The 25,286-nt window shown below is 34.7% G+C and overlaps 1 protein-coding gene and 1 pseudogene across 1 annotated transcript; both read left to right on the forward strand.

Moving 5' to 3' along the window:
• The first annotated feature begins 10,000 nt into the window (after window positions 1–10,000).
• On the forward strand, window positions 10,001–17,274 carry LOC113350943 (annotated as a pseudogene).
• A 1,403-nt stretch (window positions 17,275–18,677) lies between these two features.
• Window positions 18,678–22,344, forward strand: LOC113347562 (peroxisome biogenesis factor 10-like). The gene is made up of 11 exons (XM_026591241.1): window positions 18,678–19,023; window positions 19,113–19,144; window positions 19,566–19,655; window positions 20,124–20,218; window positions 20,511–20,718; window positions 20,937–21,006; window positions 21,107–21,185; window positions 21,326–21,456; window positions 21,554–21,654; window positions 21,747–21,841; window positions 21,924–22,344. Exons 1-11 carry the CDS (start codon window positions 18,840–18,842, stop codon window positions 22,024–22,026), a joined length of 1,188 nt encoding a protein of 395 aa, XP_026447026.1. The 5' UTR covers window positions 18,678–18,839; the 3' UTR covers window positions 22,027–22,344.
• Window positions 22,345–25,286: the final 2,942 nt, after the last annotated feature.

A 25,286-nucleotide genomic window follows, 5' to 3' on the forward strand; every position in this document is an offset into this window, starting at 1 on the left:
GTATGGCCATTCCTTGCCTTTTACTAGGAAATTAAAGCAGCCGTTTTCAAGTCCTCAACATATATGCATACGAAGGAAGACAGTAACTCGCTGACAGGGGATTCGCGAGCGTTTCGACAAACTTACCTCCCGTACCAGACGGGGGATGAACCTTTGTAGTCGACTCGGGCCACGACTCCTATGTCATGTACGAATCCGAGGGGCCGAGGTGATATCGTAATCACCGTCCTTCTCTGCAAACAGTTTATATTTAAACTACCCTTCCGTGGGGTTTAAAAAAAATAATGTCCCAAAATTTAAAGTCCAAAGTCCAAAAATATAAAGTGCAAAAGAAAAAGAAAGTCTAAAAAAATAAAAATGTAAAAAAATAAAAATGTCTCTCTTTTTTTTTCTCTCTTTTTTATAAAAAAAAATCTTCTTCTTTCGCTCCTTTCGCTTTGCCTTTTGCTCCAGTCTTTAAGTATTCACCAAAAGCTTTAGCAAAATTTCTTTCACTCCAAATTCCAAAATCTGAAAGAAAAAGACAAAAACCCAAAAACGTAAAGAAGAAAAAAATAAAAAATAAAACCTAAAAATAAAATAAAAAATCTAAAAACTCTAGCCTAAAGACAAGTCCCCGGCAGCGATGCCAAAAATTTGATGTGTTTTCAAAGTTGTTGTAGTAGTATGATTCGTTCAAGACTTGTGAAAGCGGATTTTTAGATTTTTTTTAATAAATAAAAATAGCGAATTAAATTAAAAAGATGTTGTGAAAATTATGGAGAGAATAGGACTAGGATTCCACCATTAGTTGGTATTGGTGATTTAATAAAACAATAATTATGCAACTCAACATTCAGATTGATTCTAATAGTATTGCCTAGACATGTAGATTTCCAAAAGAATAGATGTTCATCCTAGCATAGAATATCAAAACCCTAAAGCAAGCATATTCTATCAAGAGAAAATACACCTAACTAATCAAAATCATATAAACAATTTTTAGTTCAATGCAGAAATCATAATAGAGTTGTTGTAATTAATTAATAAAAATATATCACTTTTATCGAAACAACGGCTTCCTCCATAGCCCCAAGGATTGGGTTTAGCTCTGCATATTGGAAACACACTCAGAATAATTTTTCATTGCTCAAAAGTGTTTACAAGTGATGAAATGGGAGAAAATAATGATTAAACCGGGTTTGCTATAAACGATCCCCAAACTCTCCATTTTCACACGTCTTCTGAGTTGTACGGTATATCAAAATCTTCTTATTTAATTGAGCCAAATAATGAAGAAAATATCTTCAATTAATTCCGTGAATAATTCCTTCGCTGTTTTCGAAAATATCCAAAAATATACGATTTCCTTCCATTCAAGACACGTACAAAATCTTACTGTCATGGTAAGAAGATAATCATGTCTTAAAGACACAAATATCGCCATAATATCATGACCAGAATCTCACACAGTTGAGATTTCTTTTCCCGCCAAATATCTTTCCCGTGAAGAAGAAGATGGGTGCCCCCTATCCGGTCCTGGGGTGCGAATAGCAGATGCCATGAGAGGTGTCTCTGATCAGCTGCTTGGGTGCAAATATCATTTGGGCGCCCCTTATCCACAAGTGAGAGTCTGAATAACGCGTTCCTTCTGGTGCTTTAGACGACTTTTCGAGCCGATTTTTCCAAGAATATTTATTTCCAAAAATACCTGAAAACACGTAAAATACCATAATAAGTACAAAAATCAAGTACCAACAATACATGAAATTATGGACAACGTAGACACAAAAATGTGTCTATCACTTTTTTACCTCCTTTTGGTTTTGATGGTGATTTTGCGTGATTTGTTTGTGGAAACTTAAAGGGATTGATCCATACCCAAAGGTGATTTTATTGAATTTTCAATTTTAAATTTCATCCACAAAATCATCAAACGTAAGTAATTCTAATATTAGAGTGATTCTATTACACTCTTGATTCATAACCTAACACACTTTTTAGTGATTTCAGAAAAAAAAAAGTTTCAATTTATAGAAATTTTTGCCAAAATTTGATAAAATTTCCGTTGGGATCCGATGATGGAGAAAATAAAGTCGTTGAAAATGATGGATGGTTACGATCAGGTGTGAGAAGAATGTAACAAAAAAAATGGCAACAAATATTAATTACCAAATGAATACTTAGTTTCCGTGCAACAAATATTTTTTTGGACTAGAAAACGGAGACTGAGTTTTCATAAAGTGAAAAATCAAACTGATACCCAGTCTCCGTGTGAAATCCCTTGGCTACGAACCACATTAGATATGATCAACTTTAAAGTGTAGCTTAGGGATATCATCACATTTCAGCGACACGAAAAACCATAGTATTCGAATTTCGTTACAATTAAGTTATAACGAAGAGAAATTGCTTACCATTGTGCTTAGCCATAGAAACGTTCCATTTCAAGTTGGTTCGAATCCAACTTATGATCATGTTAATTAATCGTGGTGGTTCGAATCCAAGTCGCCATGTCAAGGGTGATTTCATACTTCTTTCGTTTCAGCAGTACTATCATTTTTTTTTATTCGGCCTCCCTGTGTCTTTTATTAGTTGGTGGACGTTCTAAGACAATGAGAGGAATAAAGACTTTTTCCTTTGTAATTAAGGCATTGGGTTAATGTACCAGGGAGACGGTAGTATGGTTTAATCATTTCACACTTTTCTTGAAATAATCAGATTTTGTAACACGTCTGTCTCAAATATGGACATTTTGTGGTGGTTTAATACACATAGTGACTATTATTTATTTACTCATCAAGTCAAAATTAACTAGTTTACAAATATACTTTACTAATATATTTTCCAGAAATATGCTTTAATTACTGGAAAATTAAAGACGTATAAATTCGAAAACCTAATAAAAGATTCTCAAATATTTCGGGTCGGGATCTCACTTTTAATATCAAGAATATCTTTGAACAATAAATATATAATATTTTAGCACGTGTTCAAATACTCATAATAAAAACATTGTGAACTTTCCTAAATAGCAATTCATATTCCGATATCTATATGTAAACCCTAAATTGTATACAAAAAACTTGAAATACAATTGATATTAGAGAACGGTCTTGAAAGTGATCTCCAAGGTAGGGATCGATCATGCAAGAGATCCCCAAGTAGGGATCGTTCCTGCTATATAAGGATCCCCAATAGGAATCAGACCACCAATAAATCCCTTTGATCCCTTTGAACTAAGAAACAAGTTTGGCAAGTCTATTACCTTAAACTCATGTAGTTAAACATTGTTTTTTAAGTATGGAATCAACTCCAAGTTCAACACACAATCTAGTAAATAATTACAAAGATAATGTTATGTTACACATACAAAGTAAAAAGATAAACGTTATATACTTCGTATTTAAATGTACCAAAGTTGTAATACAACTTGTATATCTTTCTTTGACACTTTGATCATGCTATAATGATCATTACTACTAGAGATGCCATAATAATTCATGATGCACCCAGAAAATTCGGAGTCATATTATTATACAACAACATATTAGTGGTTGAGCATTTCAGATGCATTATATCAAAATGTTAGAATTATCCAAATTAAAAATTATTCTCTAAGATAAAAATTTATTATTTAAATAATAATTTATTATTTTATAATCTATAATTTGATATCTCTATAAAATAATAAGATGAGGAATGTCCCATGCCTATTATATTACAAAAGTTATATTGTGTAGTAAAAAAGTAGCCCGATGATAACAACAATAAATGCAAAGCTGGCCAATCCTATCAGGATCAAGCTTTACTACGACATGTGTGTTCACTAGTCGAGTTATCATAAAAATTGGACGCTTATACGTATTCAAATTAGTATTTACACGTGATTTCCTTTTTAAATGTGTGTTTATCCACTTTTATTGGTGATATATTGTACTCAAAATGAACTTAAGAGTTTCATGATTTTTAGTGCATTTAATCTTAAAAAGTTTACCTTTTTATAAAACCTACATGTAATTAATTTGAATACTTTTTTGTTGTTATAGGTAAACAGGTCAAGATATTCCCTAATGTTCTGGTATAATGTTAACATTCGGATAAGTATCAAATATAACAAATACTATTATATTTGTTTTATTTTGTTGGTTCTTCGGTTTTTACATCATGTATCAAGTTATACATAAATTTCATATGACGATATTACAACCATAAACAATATCAATTTAGTCGTAAACCTACTGGATATGTACGAAATGAAGTAACTTTGTGATATAATATGGGTGCACGCAGTTTCTTTCCTTTTATGCATGTTTCTTTTCTTTTTTAACCTTTTAATTAATGAGCAATTTCTGGTAAAAATAAATAAAATGCATTTACAAGATTAACTTATCTTGTATTCATCCAAACTTTTCCTTTATAACAAATCTCATGAAGAAATTGAGTTTTCATTTTTGTTTCATGAAATGCAATTATATACTGCAATTATCAAAAAAAGCTATATATGGTAGTAACTTTCAATTTATGGACTTCAAAGTTACCAAAAATTTGTGTTTACAAAATCATATGACACATATCATACAATCAAATGTAAACTTATTCATACTAAATATAACTAAAACCTATACGTACATTTTTAAGCAAAACTAACATCCGATTTAGCTTTGGACATGAACATTTTTACTTTGGTAAAAAAAATGTAACATTTGGAAGCAGATGCTCAAAAAATTGAATTTCTGCAAATCATCAAATCTTAAAAACAATAATAGTGAAGTATTCTTGTTGTTTTCATTGATCTTCATCTTTTCGCCATATGTGCATAATCCTACCTTGCTTGATTTTCTTTTCAATTCTATGTTGTTACTAGTTTGTTGAATGTGGTATTTGTGTTTAAATTTAACTCTACATGAGGAAGCTCATATATCGATGGTGTCTCAAATTACAATGGTAGCTTTTATTTTACTCACATAATGTTATCAAATAGGAACCAAACTTAGTGTGTTTTATTGAAAATACCTAGAGTGTAATTCATAACGTTAGAGTCCAACTAGTATCCTCCCTTTATCAACTTGGCTACCGTAAAATCCTTAGCTTCATAAGCGTCCTTGATGACATGATAACCTGTCCAGTTTACTCTCCTTAATGTGTATGCGCCAGGCCCCCAATTTACAAACTCACGTAATATAATTTTTCCAACCTGACGTCTGCACCATCCCATGGATGCCATCCTTCGGAATCAAATGACGTCTGCACCATCCCTAGAATAAAAAAAAATTGTTGTTTTGTTTTTTGGTAGATAATCTAAAGCTATAAAGCTCTGCCAGGTTGTATGTGACACCCTGCAAATGTTAGACTATGTCAAGCCTCAAATTCAGTGACGCCACTATTGTAAGTCCAAAATTTTCCTTTTAAAAACCAAAATAACTTAGAACTACGAAAGAAAACCCAATAAATATTACTAAATAATTAAAATACTTACAAAAATTCTTAAATGTATGGTTACAATCCATAAACGAAATAATCAAAAATTTTAGCAAATACTAATTTGACTATATTGAAATACCAATGCCAAATTCCCGAGACAAATTATAATTCTTTTTGTTCAGTTAGTGTCTCTTTATACTCTGTAAGTAGAGAGAGAGAAAGAAAGAATCCACAAAAGCCCAAATTAAAAATTCCATAAATAATAGAGCACAACATAAAAGCAAATCAAACGATGCATCATAAATATAATTACGTGGTTACATTCTTCTAGTCATTTATTGGTTTCTGTTTCGAACTTTCACTTGTTCATAATTTCAAATTTAAGTAATTAACCTACTAGTTGGACTTGATAAAGCGGGGGTATACCAACCACACCCAATAATTCGTTCGACAATCTGTATGGACTAAACTCCAATATAATTCTGAGAGCACCAACTTAAAAGCGAGAATCAATCAAGAAATATATCAAAGATTTTTTTATCTCTTTCTCAATACAATCAGCAAATCGAACAGACAAAAATCCGTGAGCCTGATAGATATAAGAATTAACTTGGACGGTACCAAAGACCAATGCCCAAGTGTCAATCAAGTTCTATCTGACAGTCAAGGTCGGATTTATCAACTGATTGAACTTCGCACAACCTGTGATATTTCAATTATATAAACAAATATAATGCGGAAAAGAAATAACACAGACATCAGAAATTTTGTCAACGAGGAAACCGCAAATACAGAAAAACGCGGGGACCTAGTCCAGATTTGAACACCACACTGTATTAAGCCGCTTCATACTCTAGCCTACTACAAGTTAACTTCGGACTGGAATGTAGTTTAGCCCTAACCAAGTCTCACACCAATTAAGGTACAGTGGCGTTCCTTATGCCTCCAGAACCACGCCGAATTATGTGCACTTGATTCCCTTAGCTGATCACACCCACAACTAAGAGTTGCTGCGACCCAAAATCGAAGACTTATAAACAAATATGTTTCCCACAGATATATTTATCCTTTATTCTCTTTTTGTTCCGTATTTTGAGATAAAGATCAAGGTGAACATGAACCAATTAATAATCTGGTCTTATACTCCCGAAGAGCAGCCTGGAAATATTAGTCACCTCACATTAACCTAACTGATTAATAGAATAAGTTATTGAGGAATCACAATAGTCTGATACGAATAACTGTTGTGATTACTTTTTATATCTTACCTATCGGAGATAAATCTCGAATAAATCTTATAGAAGAAATAACTCAATACGATAGAACAAGTAAGATTAGAATACGCAACTATAAATAAAATAGTTGGATCTGGCTTCACGAATCCCAAATGAAGTCTTCAAGTAGTTAACCTAATTATAATTGTTTTGTAAAACCTAAGTTAAAGGAGAATCGACTCTAGTTTGCAACTAAGACACAAGAAAGTACCGGGTTTAGGTTTTCCAGTTGCTAGAGTTCTCCCTTATATAGTCTTTCAAATCAGGGTTGCTTACAATCAAAGCTAAGATAACTTAGTAACAAAGCATTCAATATTCACCGTTAGATGAACTCCTGATTTAAGACTCAAGCCAAGTCTTCTTAGAAATTAAGCAATTAATCTCCACCATTAGATGGTCTTAGCTTGATACACACAAATGAAATATACTTATATTTAGATATGGGTAATCGTACCTAAACGTGTATATTGAGACGACTCAATAATAATTAATCAAAGTTAGTCATTTGAACACTTTTGACTTGGCCGTATTCATCTAACACTTCTAGATCAAATATGATGATCAATCAATCATGATAGATAATCAAATGAATCTAATTGTGCTTCAATAGAGTTGTTCAATTGTTCACTATATCATATAAATATTCATTAACAAATTGAAATAAAATGGGTTTGATTCGTGATCGTACAAAGTAATTACACAAGAATCAATTCATGAACATTAAGCCACGATTTGCAAAGTTAATTTGCATTCCTTAAATCATAAATTTTTAGTTCATGAATTTGAGAATTATACATTACCGAGTTTAGAACTTAGCCACTGTGTTCGCAAACTGGTACGCGAACAGCATCTCCGGACCTTGGCCTAGTCAAGCCGTTCGCAAACCCGGTTTGCGAACAACCGTTCCGGACCCAACTCAGGTAAACTCGTCCTCATACTAAGTACGCAAATAAGAGTTCCGGACCTTCTCAGGTAAATCCGTTCACATACTAGGTTCGTAAATAAGAGTTCTGGAACTGAATTGTCACAATACAGTTCGCATACTGGGTATGCATACGTGTTGTATCTAGAGATGGGTAATCGTTCTAAACTCTCATTTCAATGATTGAAACATCCTTATAAGACGATAATGGTAATCTCACACATACCATTAGATTTAAATAATTTTAAAGCTATCGAATGATCAATACGAAACTTCTCGAGCTAACATCAAATGACTGTCTCACACAAATCATATAAGATGTTCAAGGTAAGTTTCACATTATCGTCTTTTAACTTAATATATAGTTTTCAACAAATAAATTGTTTCCAACTAAACTCGTAAAGAATATGATGAACTTAGCTAAAGCAAAAAGCTTCTAACACGTATTTCGAGAAATAGACTAACACAAGCCATCCTTAAGAAAAGATCTTATAAAGTGACTATATCGATAAAAATAGCTTCATACTTATTAAACTCAAAACTAGCCGCTACAACGACTTTTTACATAAGGGCATACGAACTAAGACCGTGCAAAAATCAACACCTTCCATCACCAGCCACTTCACGATGAAAAAAGCGCATAAACAACATAAACACCTGCACACAAAAAAAAAAATAGAGAGAGAAAAACACCCGTAACTTCCACAATATAACAACATTTAAAATAAGTATCCCACAAATATCCCGAAGAAACACAAACGAACGCGTCATACCAAAAAAATAGGGTGGAAGAAAAATGAGATGAACGGGAAGAAGAAATGAAAATAGAGAACATCAGACAGATTGGAACGCGGACCACTCTTGCTTCTTCCTATTAATCTCCATGCGAACCTCATTCTCAGCAAGTTGGTTCATCGCCATATTTTTCTCGGAAGTCACCTTGGAAAGATTAGAGAATTCTTTCTCCAGCCGAGCGATCTGGCCTGGGAGGTGTGCACGAGGATCATTCTGATCTTTCACTTTAACCAACAGATGGCCCAACCACTCTACAAAAATCTGAGGCCAAGCGCTGACCGAATAGTAAGGAAATACACTATCTGTTTTCAGTCATCTCATATATTTAGCTCGATAATTAGAAGATTCACTTTAAATTAGAGAACATGAAAGAATCAACAAGATACATTAGTTACTAGGAGTCAAGATATGACTCAACATTCACATGATGAAGAAAACAATTTTATTTCAAGGATAAAAACACAAGATCATACAGTAACATACGACGAACTTGAGTATCCCACAAATATCATCCTTGCAACTCTTAAGTTCGTTTCAAGGATGAATTTACCTAGAACTAGGTAAAAAAGTGAGATGTAATACCACTACGTATATTTAGGGAAGATTTGTGAATAACTTTTCATTGTTTGTGGCGTGTATTCCTCACCTTCCTTCGGTTATATCTTATTCCAGAAGAATTAGATATTGACCTTTTTGAATCTCCATCAGAAGGATTTCTCCGAGGATTAAGTCTAGGACATCTTGAGATACGTTCCAGGGAATAAAGATCACGAGAATCCCATCTCCTAGACTTAGACCTTCCTACTTATTCTCATAGACACTGGAGCGTGTACATAAATAGTGTAAGGAGTCGCACCATTATGAAGAACACGATTCCTGTAAATATTTCTAGAGGAGTGACCTTGGAAACCCTTTTTATGAGATTTCTGGTTTTCTGCAGGAATTTTATCCTATAGATGTCGTTAGATTATTTACTCTGTTGACTGTGAAAACAAGCATATTTTGAAGATCAGAAATTTGTTTCTTTCTAGCAAAACAATGTAGAACAGTATGATTGTTTTTCCCGCAGAATGAACAGGTTTGTGGATAAGAAACTTTTGAAGAATCACATTTATGACTCATAGTCTTTTCTGATATGCGTAAGTCACGCAAACGTTTCTTAGCAGATAATTCCTTAGGAGTAATATTCTCCATGCTAGGTAATACCACATGAGTACTAGAAACAGACACTGAAGAAGACTTACCCACTAAAACAGAGTTTTCTCTTTTCAAGGAGTTACGTTGTTCCTGGGCTAGTAAAAGAGATGCACCAAGTTTCTCTTTTTCAACACGACAGCTGTTCAATTTTGATGAACGAGTCTTGATTAAATGTTCTTCTCTAATTGAGTCTTCTTTATCAGTATCTTCAAGCATACTAATATTTTCGCATTGTAGAGTAGTTTTTTGAACGAGGTTTTCGATATTGTTAGAAAATGACTCAATAATACCATAGAGTTCTCGTTCTCTTTTAAGAGACTTCTCAAGTTCATCAGTGAGATGAGCATATTTTTCTTCAAGGGATCTAATTTTAGAATATTGAACATCAATAATCTTAGCAGATTTTTTTATGGTTCTGGTAAGTTCCATCTCAGATTCTGATATAGTCCCAACTATCACTTTAGAAGGAATGTTATCAGGATCTGATAGCACAAGTATTCTACCTCGGGATTTGAAAGAATCTGCTAAGGAGTTATCCTTTGAGGTAAGACCAAAACATTTGGCATAATAAAAAACTTTGGAAGATATTTCTATGTGCGTTAGGATGAGGAAAACTTTTATCCACATAAATCAGATTGCTACAAACACATACTTATGAGGTCTTAGCGTGTTTTCCTGCTCTGATACCAATTGAAAAAGCGGGGGTATAACAACCACACCCAATAATTCGTTCGACAATCTGTATGGACTAAACTCCAAAATAATTTCGAGAGCACCAACTTAAAAGAGAGACTCAATCAAGAAATATATCAAAGAGTTTTTTTTTATCTCTTTCTCAATACAATCGGCAAATCGAACAGATATAAATCCATGAGCCTGTTTTATATGAGAATTAACTTGGACGGTACCAAATACCAATGCCAAAGTTTCAATTAAGTTCTATTTAACAATCAAGGTCGGATTTTTCAACTGATTGAACTACGCACAACCTGTGATATTTCAATTATATAAACAAATATAACGCGAAAAAGAAATAACACAGACACTAGAAATTTTGTTAACTAGGAAACCGCAAATACATAAAAACCCCAAGACCTAGTCCATATTTGAACACCACACTGTATTAAGTCGCTACTGACTCTAGCCTACTACAAGTTAACTTCAGACCGGAATGTAGTTGATCCCTAACCAAGACTCATACCGATAAGGTATAGTCGCGTTCCTTACGCCTCCAGAACCACGACGGATTCTGCACACTTGATTCCCTTAGATGATCTCACCCACAACTAAGAGTTTTTACGACCCAAAGTCGAAGACCTATAACAAATCTGTCTCCCACAGATGTGTCTATCCTGTATTTTGTTTTTTTTCCATCTTTTGATACAAATATCAAGGTGAACATGAACCAACTAATATTCCGGTCTTGTACTCCCGAAGAGAAGCCTAGATACATTAGTCACCTCAAAATAAACTAACTGATTAACAAAAGAAGTTATTGCGGAATCACAAGAGTCTGATACGAAGAACTTTTGTGACTACTTTTTATATCTTACCTGTCGGAGATAAATATCGAGTAAATCTTAGAGAAGATAAAACTCAATACAATAGAACAAGTAAGATCAGAATACACGACTACAGAGAAAATAGTTGGATCTGTCTTCACGAATCCCAAATGAAGTCTTCAAGTCATTAACATAATAATGGTTTTGGAAAACCTAGGTTAAAGTAGAATCAACTCTAGTTTGCAAATAGGACACAAGAAAGTGTCGGGATTAGGTTTTCCAGTTGTTAGAGTTCTCCCTTATATAGTCTTTCAAATTAGGGTTGCTTACAATCAAAGCTAAGATATCTTAATATCGAAGCATTCAATATTCACCGTTAGATGAACTCATGATTTAAGATTCAAGCTAAGTCTTCTTAGAAATTAAGCAATTAATCTCCACCATTAGATGGTCTTAGATTGTTACACACAAATGAAATATACTTATACTCCCTCCTTCCTAGTTTACTTACCTAAATTGGGGATTTTTTTGTCCTAATTTAATTGCTAGGTTTCATATTTTTCCTCATTTTATCCTAATCTACCCCTATATATGTTGGAATCATGCCATGGTATTGAGAATTGTGTAATTCTATTTTCTATACACAATCTTAAATAGTCCTCTCTCTATATATCCTTTATTCTTTTGAGTTAAGATTTTTTTTTTTTAATTCTCCAAGGAAATACCAAACAACTAGATATGTAAAAACTATGTATATTAGATACTAGCTTGGGGTAATTTTGGAAAAATAATTCCTCTCTCTGATTTCTTTAATCTTTGTGCAAAAACCAATTTAGACAAGTAAACTAGGACGGAGGGAGTATTTAGATATGGGTACCGTACCTAAACGTGTATATTATGTTGGATAGATAACAGTTAACCGAAGTTAGACATACGAACACTTTTGACTTAGCCGTATTCATCTAACACTTCTAGATCAAATATGATGATCATTCAATCATGATAGATAATCAAATGAATCTAATTGTGCTTCAATAGAGTTGTTCAATTTTTCACTATCTCATAGAAATATTCATGAACAAATTGAAACAAAATCGGTTTGATTCGTGATTGTACAAAGTACTTACACAAGAATCAATTCATGAACATTAAGCCATGGTTTACAAAGTTAATTTGCATTCCTTAAATCATAAATGTTTTAGTTCATGAGTATGAGAGTCATACATTACCGATTTTAGAACTTAACCACTGTGTTCGCAGACTGGATATGCGAATAGCAGCTCCAGACCTTGGCTTAGTCAAGCCGTTCGCAAACCCGGTTCGCGAACAACCGTTCCGGACGCAACTCAGGTAAACCCGCTCGCATACTAGGTATGCAAACAAGAGTTCCGGACATTCTCAGGTAAATCCATACGCATACTAAGTACGCAAACAAGAGTTCCAGACCTGAATCATCACAATATAGTTCACGTACTGGGTATGCATACCGTGTTGTATCCAGACATGAGTAATCGTTCTAAACTCTCATTTCAATCATTGAAACATCATTAGAAGACGACAATGGTAAGCTCACATATACCATTAGCTTCAAGTAATTTTCAAGTAATCGAATGATCAATACGAAACTTCCCGAGCTAACATAAAATGATTGTCACACACAAATCATATAAGACACTAGTGGAAAATGAGGTTTTAACTACCCACATCCGCGACTCTCATTGACCGTAGTTTGACCCATGACTCATCAAGACTGTCTCGGATTCAAAAAAACACGAAAAAGTTCGCAATCGATTAAAAACAGCCTCTGAATATTTATTATTTTATCCTTATTCCGTGACCCATGCTGTTACGGATGATTAGTGATGTATCTGTGGTTAGATGAGCTGCTAGAGATGCTTGAGATTTGAGCCATTGATCTAGATAAGATGGATGGCTGGATCCTGAAGAAGAGACTTCGTTATTACCGAGGATAAATATCTTCTTCTTCTTTACTAGACTAGATGCGCCTCTTCTCTTTCTTCTTCATCTTCATAGACTACTCTTCTTCATCTCCTCTATCTTCATCTCCCTGCCAAGAGATTAACTTGCTGCTACTTGTAATACTCCTACGTACCACTCTCTTCTCCATCTTCTAACTACTTCAATTTCCACATCCCCTTTATCTTCATCTAGAACTATGAAAACCCTATCTTCGTTTTTTTATCATCACAATCAGAAAACCCTAACTTTCTCCCTCGAAAATCAGCAGGTATAAACCTTAATTTTTCCCAATTCTCACCTGTCACTACTAATATTTCTGAATTTTAACTTTAATTCTAAAGATCTACACTTCCTTTCTGATCAGTTTGTGGTTTGACTTTGCAGATTGTTTTAGAGGTTAAACAATTCTAGATGTTTCGTATAAGGAGAGAAGAAAAAAAACCTTTTACTTTTCAAATATAGGATTTTAATAAATTATGTTTATTTTCGAGGATTTTGATTTTTTGGGGATTTCTTTCTCTGCGTGGTATTGAAGTTGATGATTTTTATTTCTAATCCTTGCAATTATTAATTTATTTAAGACAGTAAGTTTTGTGTAATATTATTAGGAATAAATCCTAAGCCACATTCTACTTGTCTGATTTTTTCACAGAAGTACCATCACTGCTAACCTCAGGTTCCCCATATATTCTTAGTTGAGGATGTAGATAGTTTCCAGTGTTTTTATTGATTTCTTACATTTCTTCGATCTGTGTTGCAGGTGGATTCTTAGTTTGCAGGACAATTTGGAGATGCTTGGTAAATTACTTCAAATCTCCATCTATCAGATTGTCGAATTTAATCATGCTCAGAGTATACGTTTGCTGACCAATCATGAGTTTTTATTTTCTTTTTGTGGCTAGACTGTTGCAAAATATAGTATTTAGATTGGTGAGAATCTTAATTGTTGAAATTCGTAGTTCCATTTGCACACTGGTAACATGAGGTTAAAATTAAGAATCTCACTTCATTATGCATGTGATGTCATGTTTAGAAGGAAGTAATTGTTTCCATTAATTGTGCCAATTAGCTCGATTGTGCCAATAATAATTTGTAAATTCGGATTCCATGGAATTTAGAACTAGCTTAGTATCCATTATACACGTACACGTTGAATGTTTAGCTTCTCATTTTAGGAACTGCCCGTTGAAATAATACAACACTTTGTAGAAGCCCAGGGGTTTATCAAGTACTTGTGCAAAAGCATAGTGGATGAAAGCTTTTTCTTTGTATATGGAATTATGTTGAAATGATGTATGCAGTAGCAGTTTTGGGTTTAAAAGTATTATTGTGGCCTAAGGAAAGTCTAAGGTCTGATTGTAATGGAAACAAGATAGGGATACATGTCAGACTTTGGCAACTAAAGTCGAATCATAAATGGTGTATATGGGGTTGGTCCTGCTACATGTTCCAAAGCGTATGTCGCTGAAAATGGTGGTTTAAATTTGCCTCTTGTCAATTTTGTATAAGATCAATTCATATCTACCTTAGTGTACGTATACCTTTTCTTGAGTTGTTTAATACAAAAAATGGTTAAGGAGATCAGGCACTCTGGTTTGTATTTCTGTGTGTGGGCACCAGAATCATTTGATGCATGTTAAGGAATATTCTATTTTTTTGATTGAAAGTTCATACATCAGTACATAATGCCGTCATTTTATTTAATTTCTCTATCGAAAGAAAAAGAATTTGTACATAACAGGAAGCTCTTATAATCATGTATGAAATATAGATGCATGTTGTCAATGGGTTTTTATTTTTAGGTGAATCTAAGATTGTGTGGACAGATATGACTATAATGTTAGATATACACTAGTCATATCACCAGATCTCTTTGACAAGTTTGGTTTTGTCATATTAGTTTAACTCAGTTGTTCTTGCTGGCTTTTTGGCGTTTCTAACATGGTGCGTTCAAGGTGTTTGTAAATTTGTTACATCGGGCAAAGTTGTTTATCATGTGGGTATTTTTACATGTCTCACTTTGTTTGTTGATGTTTTTACATATCTCACTTCAGACCACTTTTTATGGTGTGGGTGCAGCTTGATCCAGCAGTTTGATGTTGCCTATGGTAACATATATGCATTTCATTTTGTCCAAAAGGGTCCCTAGGGGAAAGTTGATAACATTAAAGTAAGTAAATTATCATTTCGTTAGAAGAAAATGTTGTTGGGTTTTGGTCTAAAGGGCACTGGCCCTCATCCTTTTTTTATTTCTTTGTTCTTCTCTCTTTAGCTATTATGCGTTTTTATTTCCTTTATGAGGCTAGTCTGTTGAATAATATATTTAGATTGGTGAGAATCTTAGATTGTTTAGATTCTTAGTTCCATCTGAATATTGGTAATATGAGGTTAAAATTAAGAATCTCACTTCACTAAAAATATAGAAGTGTATATAGTTAAGTGTGTGGGTCTGCACCTTTTAAGTTTTGGGCAATGATAATGTGATTTTTTCAGTACGGCTGAAGCTGTGTATGCACAATCTCCATGCACATAAATCTCTGCACATTCTCTATTGTTTGTCCAGACTTTCTTATAACTCTCTGTATATGCACATTCTATATCATATATAAGAATACAAGTCTTAATGTTTATCATGTGAAAGATGCCCTGTGTACATGTAGGATGTGGTAATGTTCTTCAACTGTAGACAATACTTTAGGTAATATGCATCTTTATGTGGTATCAACTCTTGTTTAGAGCAATACTGAAATTGGACAGGTCTACAAGAATGTAATGCAGAATTTAGAATCGTTAGGTGTAATTTAGTGAAACTAGTAATTTCATAAGAGCATGAATTTATAGTGCGACTCGATAACTATGTCATTTACATTGGATGAAATTTGTTTGTTGTTATATCTGCAGTGAGGAGGATAAGAGATAGTTTATGGAAGCTATGCAGCTCAGACGGTTGATGTGGTCAAAAGGATGAAAGATATTACTCTTGTTAAGAAGAATCCTGAGAATGTATTGGAAGATCAAGGTGTTACTTTCGCAAAGATCTAAGGTATACTAGATTCACCATGAAATGTTATCGCTTTGGGTTTTGTTCTGTTATCATAGTGTCAGTTTAAGTAACCTGCTTATTGGTTGTTGATTTTGCATATCTGTTGGACGAATTGCAAGAGCATGTTGAATCCATTGACATGGAAAATGGTAAGTTGATGCCTTTGTATGACTTAGTGATATTTGATTTCGTGTTTTATATGTAAATTAATGCTTTGGTATGTGCCTGACAGATTTGCATACAATTGGTAGTTTAGTCCCCCTTCTTGAACACCTGAAGAAATCGAGTGCACGCATCCGAGCAAAGGATGCCAAGGTTATAACTACCATAGTTCAAAGCAATCCTAAAATTCAGCAACTTATAATGGAAGCTCGAAACCCTGCTGGCTAATCTCACCTCAGATCCAGATGTTACTGCTCGAACCGCACTTGGTGCAATATCATGCAAGTAATATATGTCGTCTATTATGTATGCATGTCATCGGTTTGGATATGAAGCTTTATTATCTATACTGAGGATGGTTGATGTTCAATGGCGTCACTTTAAATAATTATGACCTCTTATGTATTTGCTATGGATGTATTTCAGCTTTGATTCGATACAACAAGCCTGGAGTTGCTGCATTCAGACTGGCAAATGGTTATGGAGCTTTGAGGGATGCACTGGATTCAGACGTTGTTAGGTTTCAAAGGTAATATGCTCCTCACTTTATTAATTTCATTTTTTTTTTTGCTGCTTGCACACTGGAAAATACCGTATTAACATTTAGATAGCTTTTAAGCATGTTTTCCTTTGTTGATATTTATGATTGTGAAGGTTAAGCTGCTAATTGACCACCAATGGTTATGTGAATTCAATTTCTGATGTTGTTATGTGTTCTTGAATTTCGATGTTGATTTTGTTGTTGTGTATTCAGGCCCAATTAAGAAGGTGGTGACAGACTCACAAGATTTGGTGGTCCAAGAGGTGGAGCACCACGAGAGTTTGGAGGAGTTAAGGTAGGTTCTCCAGTAGAGTATCAGCCAAAATTTAAGGTTTAAACCTAGTCCCTTGGTTATCAATGAACAATTTATGATATCAGTTGAATGCAAGGGATTTTTCTTTTGCAGGGTTCACAGAGACGAAGCCGGTTTCTGCCAAGAACTTATTAAAAGATGAAGGGTTTTGCTACTTTGGATCCCCGGAACTCATTGATAAAATGGATATTTTAGGTGAGTCATTAGAAGATGACTGAGTTATTTACCTTCAGATTGAGAACAACAATGCACCTTTAATTTTGTGAATGTCTATTTTCCTTTTTCATGGAATTCTACTAACCCAAGTGAAAGAAAGAACCTATAAGGATCCAGACTTGAGTATGAACCATTGATGTCATGAATCGATCTATTGCTCGAGGGCCGAAGAAACTTCTGTTCCTGCATAGAGTTGTCACCGAGCTAGATATAGGTTGAACATATTGAACTTACCTTCAAATTTCTTGTTCTAAACTCAGAATTTCATCCATTTTTGTGTAAATTTAAACCCAGTAGATAAAAGGAATGAATGTTGAATTCTCATATTGAGTTTAAATTTGAAGTTTCATTTCAATTTGAGTTTGGGTGTCATTTGACTTTAATTTGAATTCCTTTTGAATGAATGAATATGGAATTCTCAAGTTTGAGTTTATATTTGAATTTCAGATTGGGTTTCATTTGACTTGACTTTGCCATGACTTTGGCTTGACTTCCGTTTGAATTGACTTTGGCTTGACTTCCATTTGACTTTAATTGACCTTGATGCAGTCAGATTATTTCATATTTAGCCATTCAGGAATTTCAGCACATCTGAATTATTATTTTTTTATATTATAATTTAAAAGACTCACGGCTTAGGGTCTGTACCTCGTTACCCTTAAAATCAGTCGTTGTTTTGAGACACACGGCTTAGGGTCGTACAAAACAGCTATGCTTTATCGGAGACCCCAACAGAGACGGTTAATAATGGTCGTATAACTCGTATATATGACTTGTCCTGACGGTCGCGGAACTTCTGTTTTCCACTAGTGAGATGTTCAAGGTAATTTTCACATGATCATCTTTTAACTTAATATTTAGTTTCCAACAAATAAATTGTTTCCAACTAAACTCGTAAAGAATATGATAAATATAGCTAAAGCAAAAAAAAGCTACGCATCTCGAGAAATGGATACGCGAGATAAACTCGATTCGATTGTTGTTGGTGCTGCAATTCAAATATTTTACAACATTTATTGTTATTGCATATTCGAAATTGGGCGCTCGTGGATCATACTTCCTCTGTTTCTGGAAAAGTGTCACTTTCTTAATTTAGACTAAATTGAAAAAGTGAAATTACCTCTTTTCCGGAAACAGAGGTGGGTTTTTTTTAACCCCCGATTGAAATTCCTTATTCCGCCTGCCGCCGGCACTCATTTTTTTCCTGAATCGGACAAGTTCGGTAAAAAAGAATTCCAAACTGAGTCAACTCATTCTCATACCATTCACACTTCACCACGAGTCCATGACAAAAATGAACTCGCTAAATCTGTCATTTTAACTCGGTAGTCGGTCCACAACCTCTCTCTCTTATCTTCATCACATTCTCTCTACACAGCTCCGAGAAAGGGCGTATTAATGGCGGGAAATCAAATTTACTAAACCAAATCGAAAAATTCAGAGACATCAAAGAACAAATCATCTTCAGTTTAGGGTTTTAAAGCCCGAATAATGGGGAACGAAGGTGGAGAAACGATGGATTCAAACACTGCATCTACTTCTTCGTCAAGAAGAGTAGAAGGAAGGAGATTCCCATTAGCAGCTCAACCAGAAATCATGAGAGCTGCTGAGAAAGATGATCAATATGCTTCTTATGTTTACGATGCTTGTCGTGATGCTTTCCGTCACTTATTTGGTCTGTTTATTTATCCCCCTTTTCCCAATTTTGGATTTAGAATTAGGGTTAGGGTTTTTATTGATGACGATTTTTGACTTGTTTTGTAGGTACACGAGTTGCTGTAGCTTATCAGAGTGAGGTTAGTTCTTGAATTTTTTATGTAAGTATGGTTTTTTGATGTTTAGTTTCGTCTGAAATCCTACTAGTAACTGTTGTTGCCGGCGGTGGTTCCGGTGTAAGTTTTGGCTTATATATAATCAATAATTTAGTGAATTGGAAGAAATTGTGGTAAATTAGGAAGAAATGGTAGCTGAATTGGATGAACTTGTAGTGGAAATGTAGTTAATTGTTTCTTGATTATGATAGGAATCAATTTTAGTTACTGCAAGAGGGCCTCCTATGTTGGCCGAATAGGTTGTGAGAAAGTGCTTTTGGTTTCTCGTTAAAAGCTCTTTATTGTGTTAAATAAGGATGAGTTATTCAATTGTATCTTGTGAGGAAATGCAGTGTGAACCAAGATGCTGGTACTGATTTTGAGAACTTGTTTTTGAATCTTGCAGACAAAATTAGTGGGGCAGATGCTTTACTATATTTTGACAACAGGGTCAGGGCATCAAACGCTTGGAGAAGAATATTGCGACATTACTCAGGTTGGTAATCTGTTTTGTACATTTTTCTTATTTTCATAGTTCTTGCCTTCTTGGTGTAGTTGTGTCAAAATTCATGATTTCAAAACTCTCTTGGAAGGAATGAAACTCAGGTTGGTAGGCGATTTTAGTGAAGAAAGTATTTGTTGATCGCATGAGTAGGTGTAGGACATCATTAAACCACAAGGTCACAGGATCAATAACTTACCAAAAAGAAAAGTAGGACATCATTAGGATTCTGGAGTTTTACTGTAGGAAAAGGGAGACCATGAATGTGAAAGATAGTGATGATATGTGTCTTAGGGATAATTATGATGCCCATCTTATATGTCGTCCGTTAACAAAGTATTTGCTCTCGAATCATATGATTAAGGCTGAATTAAAGTCGTAAGATTCACAAGTGAGGGTGTCTTATCAAGAACATTCAACTAGTATGGTTATTTAAGTTTTTTGTTTTGTCTATTTTTGCAGGTTGCAAGTTCGTATGGGCTACCTCCCACACCAGCAAGGCGTTCATTATACATAGTTTACCAGACTGCAGTTCCATATCTTGCAGAGAGGATCAGGTTCTTCTTTTGCTTTGGATGATCAAAGTTTATTAGATGGCTAATATACATATCACTTATGGCATATAAGGATTGGAGTCTAGTTGCCCGAATGTTAGTTTGTTCCCCAAGTAGACAGAAGTTTTTCGGTTATGGCTAGACAATTTCTACTTAGGGTGCCAGCAAAATCTACTCTCAGCTCATAAAAACTTGAGATGTATAATTATGATTATAGAAGCAATCTGATCTCCGTTATCTAAATTGGGTATAGATATATGTAGAAATGTTGACTAAATTATCTGTGTTTTGACAGTTCTAGAATGGCTGCACGAGGAATGAGACTTGCGGATTCGCAGTTTGATGAAATGTATGGTTACAACTCTCGTGGAAGGAATGAAACTCAATCTACTAGTATTACCGAAAGCTCAACTTCCTCCCTAACAGGGGCGTCAACAGTACTTTCGAGGTCGAAGGAACGGCTTAATCGTCTCTGGCTGTATGCCGTTCAGAAATGGCCCAATGTATGTCAAACAGGCCTCTGGTCTTATCTTATCGTTGTTTCTTATATTTTACTTCTTGGCACAACACTTTATTTCTTCTTAATCCTAGTAAAAGGCTAAGTTCAGCTTATAGTACCTAATTACAATTGTTCCTGTAATTCATTGTTCTGTATATGTTCCATATTGCCGAGCACAGTTTTCTCATCTTCTAATTAACATCTGTATGTGTCATTCTTTAGATGCTTCCATATGCTCGGGAGTTCTTACAATTGGTTTTCCGTGCCAACCTAATGTTCTTCTACTTTGAAGGTATTGCTCCGATACTTAGTTATTTTTCTCTTCAGGAATCATATATCATTAAATTTTACTTGTGGCTCTCCATAGCTTACATATTTTTTGTATTATGCAGGTCTGTATTATCATATATCAAAACGTGCTGCAGGCATTCGTTATGTATTCATTGGAAAGCCGTTGAATCAACGACCTAGGTATACAGAGCTCTACTCTATATTTTTGGTGCAAAGATTTAAACTTGAAATGCACATGAATGTATTTAATCACGTCATGTGTTGCACTTGAACTTCTAGTTTAGAAAGTAATTGAATTATAAGTCTGGTTTATGAAACAGATATCAAATCCTTGGAGTGTTCCTTTTAATCCAGTTATGTATAATTACTGCTGAAGGGTTGCGCCGCAGTAATTTATCATCTATTGCGACTACAGTCCATCAAACATCACTTGGATCGCACCGGACAGCAGGTCATCTATACCTTGAATCAAGTTATTCTTCATATTAATATTTTGTATGCCACTGCATATTCCAATTGTTGCTCTATTAACATTAATGGTGTTACAGGACAAGGATTACCTGTTCTAAATGAAGAAGGCAATCTGATAAACTCTGATTCAAATCTTGACAAGGCAATTTGGGCGTCGGACTCCACTTCCGGTTCAGAAGTACATCCCTGCCTCTCTGTCTCACTCGCTCTCGACGATGTTATGTTTTTCATCTGAGCTTTAAGTTCCATTTCTAATGCTTTACATTTCAGGCCCAAGTGACAGGTGGAGGAACAAGCAAATGTACCCTTTGCCTCAGTACTCGCCAACACCCAACCGCCACACCTTGCGGTCATGTCTTCTGCTGGTATGCCTACCATCCAGAAATATCTCCATTTTACTACTTAAAACCACAATTTTTTTAATCCTTCTTCTTTTTATGCTTGCAGGAACTGCATCATGGAGTGGTGTAACGAGAAACCCGAATGCCCTCTCTGTCGTACACCTGTAACACATTCTAGTTTAGTATGTATATATCATTCAGATTTCTGATAACATATCAATAATGTTCATCTCTGTTGATGGTGAACATGAGGAACTCATACATGAATAAATTAGATCAAAATGCAGGTAAACCGGAATTTTCAAAGAACTCTGTTAGTTTCCTATACTTATATCTAAATCTAAGATCATCATAGTTGTAGGGCCATTTGGTTACATAAAACTAGGATGTTAATGTTGCAGCTAAAAGTCTGATAATCGGAATTTCCGGCCCCTTAAGTGTGTTGGGATGTTATAAATTTACTTTTTAAGGTTGGAATTAGGAAGCCTGCCACATAATGGTTTGATGTTGCACATACTTGATTTGAACTCCCTTGCGTTTTGAAGCATAACTGCTTGATTTGTTTTTTCATTTATAACATTCATATGGTTGTAGCTTAGCCCGGTCTCACCTTCAAGATTTGCAAGGACGGTATCCTATATCAGCGGAGGTTGTTGAAGGTGGGATGATGGGCGAAATTGAACCTTTGTTAACCATTGAAAGGAGGATGGTACAGTTCCATCTGTTGGAACAAATCTTTGACATGTTGGGCATTTCGTAACAATAAAGCTGAGGAACATGTCAACTCATCAATGGCAGTGGTTGAATGGTTGAAGATGAGATATTGGAGGAAACTGAACCAGCAGTAGCCAATGAAGAGAAAAGATAGTTCAGTTCCTTCCAATCCTCACTTAAAACCCCCACAGTTGGAATAAAGCTGTGCTGGACTCCAAGGATGGGAGAAAATCATCCTGTTTAACCATTGATGGTGGATTATGAGACGATAAATATCCCATTTCCCTGATGTCCTTGTTACCGTTCTATAAAAGAACAAGGACATGATGGAGAGGGAATACATATCATCCAAATTGCCAATGTTCCAGCATCTCGAAATCATCTGAACTATGTTATCAGGATATATCAGGTTGGCGGAACTTTGAAGGTGAGATATTGGAGGAAACCAAACCCAACAGGAAGGAGGGATTTGGTTTCATCCAATTCTCATCTTCATACCTCAACTTCACAAGAAGAAAATGAAAGTTTTTCTAATGGAAAGGAAACCATGATAATCTTCTGTTATTAATAACAAGCACTGCACACGTACAGACTCGAAGAATCTGCTTTTGTACTCATTTTCATGCTGTTGTTGTGATTAGGTTGTCTAAGCCGTTCTCTTCACACATAATTGTGTACCTACAAACACAGATAATTGCTAAAGTGAAACACTATCAAATGCTTGGTACTTTCCTGCCAACTACACCAATTGATTTTTACTATTTGGAGGATTGCTATGAGTCTTTGGAGGCACTTTAACAGCATAGGCACTACATGGTAATGCAAAATTAGCATCCAGAACCAAAATCTAGCAATGGTCAAAATTTGCCAGCAAAGATCTGTTGTCCGATCCTAGATCTGCCTCATGACAGAAATAATATCATCCTCAATTCTTGAAATTTTCGCTGTACCACAAATTCTGTGACTTTCAACATGCATGAGTGTGCTACTGCGGCTTAAAATTTGTCGGGCCTAAGAGCTGCCCTATGAACAAAAATCAGCTGTACTATTACTTAACCCAAAATTATCTGTGAGAGCCCAAAAATCTGATATTTGTAGTCCTATAAATTCAAACTCTGAAGGCAGAATCACTCGCTAAAGCAAAATTAGTCGGTTAAATTCTCATTATAACAGTTTACAGCTACTAAGAAATTCGAAATAAAAATATACTATTACTATCTTGTTATAGTTCTTTATTTTTTACAGTTTTACATCCAGTAAAATCTGCTCGGTGTAAACATTGGCTATATTATGATGATTGCACTAGCTACAGAAGATGCTGCAGTGTACAGTTTGATTAAGGAGATTACTGCATTCACCCGCAATCTACTTGCCTGGCGAAGTCTTACAGCACTGCTACAAAGACAGCAGAAGTTAGCACATTAACTGTATTGTCGTGCTCGTTCCCTTGCTGAAAGTACCCTCCGAACAGATATGAGTAACACTGACAAGTTTTCATTTCCACTCGAGCAGAATTGCCTTTCTATTTGCATTCCATATTGAGATTTCCCAAATCACTTTCTGCAGTTTGTTGCTAACTTCAAAACTCATTTAACAGATCTAATCCAAGGCATAGAAATGTGAACGTTTGCAGCATACTGCTGGATAATTGAGGAACACAAAGTTCCAGATATACTCTGAAGAGGAGTTTCTGGCATATCAATGATGAAGAAGGAACAAAGGTAAAATCCTTCATTGGTCTAATCCACTTTTGCTCTTACATATCCTTCTTGAGAAACTTAACTCAGTAGTTGCTGATCAGAACCACAAACGAACTCCACATATTGAAAAGCCTTTACTCCTGCTATTTGGCTTGTCTAGAATCTTAATCATATCTAACTCTGACAATCTAAGTGTATCTTCCTTCGAAGCTAGACCAGGGTGTCACTTGTATACCCAGGGTGTAGGCCAGTGCCTCTTTTGTCACTTGTATACTCAGGGTGTAGGCCAGTGCCGTTACTGGCCGAGGTGTTATCCCCTGATTTAGTCACTCACCTGTGTATACCTGTTACCGATGGACTGGTAATTTGTACGTAGGTCCACGTGTGAAGCCCAGTGACTGGCCTTACACGTGAGAGGGCGTGTGAAAGGACAATAGTCCCACATCGCTATAATCCGCTTAATTTACTTAAAATATAATATGGAAGAGCCGCTCCACTCATTGCCAATTGGTTTTGAGTTGGATGCCCGCAGACTTTAACATAAATATAATGTTAAGAGGGTTTTTTCTCAGCTTTCCATATTAGATGGCTCTATTAGTTAGTGCTATGATTTTGACTCATTAAAAATAAAAATGGGTTTAAAAATCAAAGGTTAAACCTCAAAGATGTCTAATAACTAAGTAGGTAGGAAAAGAAAGTGAAAACCTTTGGCTCATTTTGATTGTTAGTTATTTTTAATGAAATATGGTTCACAAAAAAATAAATAAATAATAATAATAGATAAATACTTTTCTTAATATATATGAAAGTTTAATACTATTAAAAAAAATATAATTAAATAATAAAGTGAATTAAAAGTATAATAACAAAAAAAGTAAAATAATAATAATAACAATAATAATAAATATTTGTTTTAAATGAAAAATTGAGTTCTCTTTATAAATGATAAATAAATAAATAATAAGCTCAAATGTGCAACGAGACAAAGAGTTCAACACATATACACTACAGAGCCAAAAAGAGTCCGCATATATGTACAGTACAAAACTCGATAA

This window comes from Papaver somniferum, chromosome 2 (assembly GCF_003573695.1).
Source record: "Papaver somniferum cultivar HN1 chromosome 2, ASM357369v1, whole genome shotgun sequence".
Taxonomy (NCBI): domain Eukaryota; kingdom Viridiplantae; phylum Streptophyta; class Magnoliopsida; order Ranunculales; family Papaveraceae; genus Papaver; species Papaver somniferum.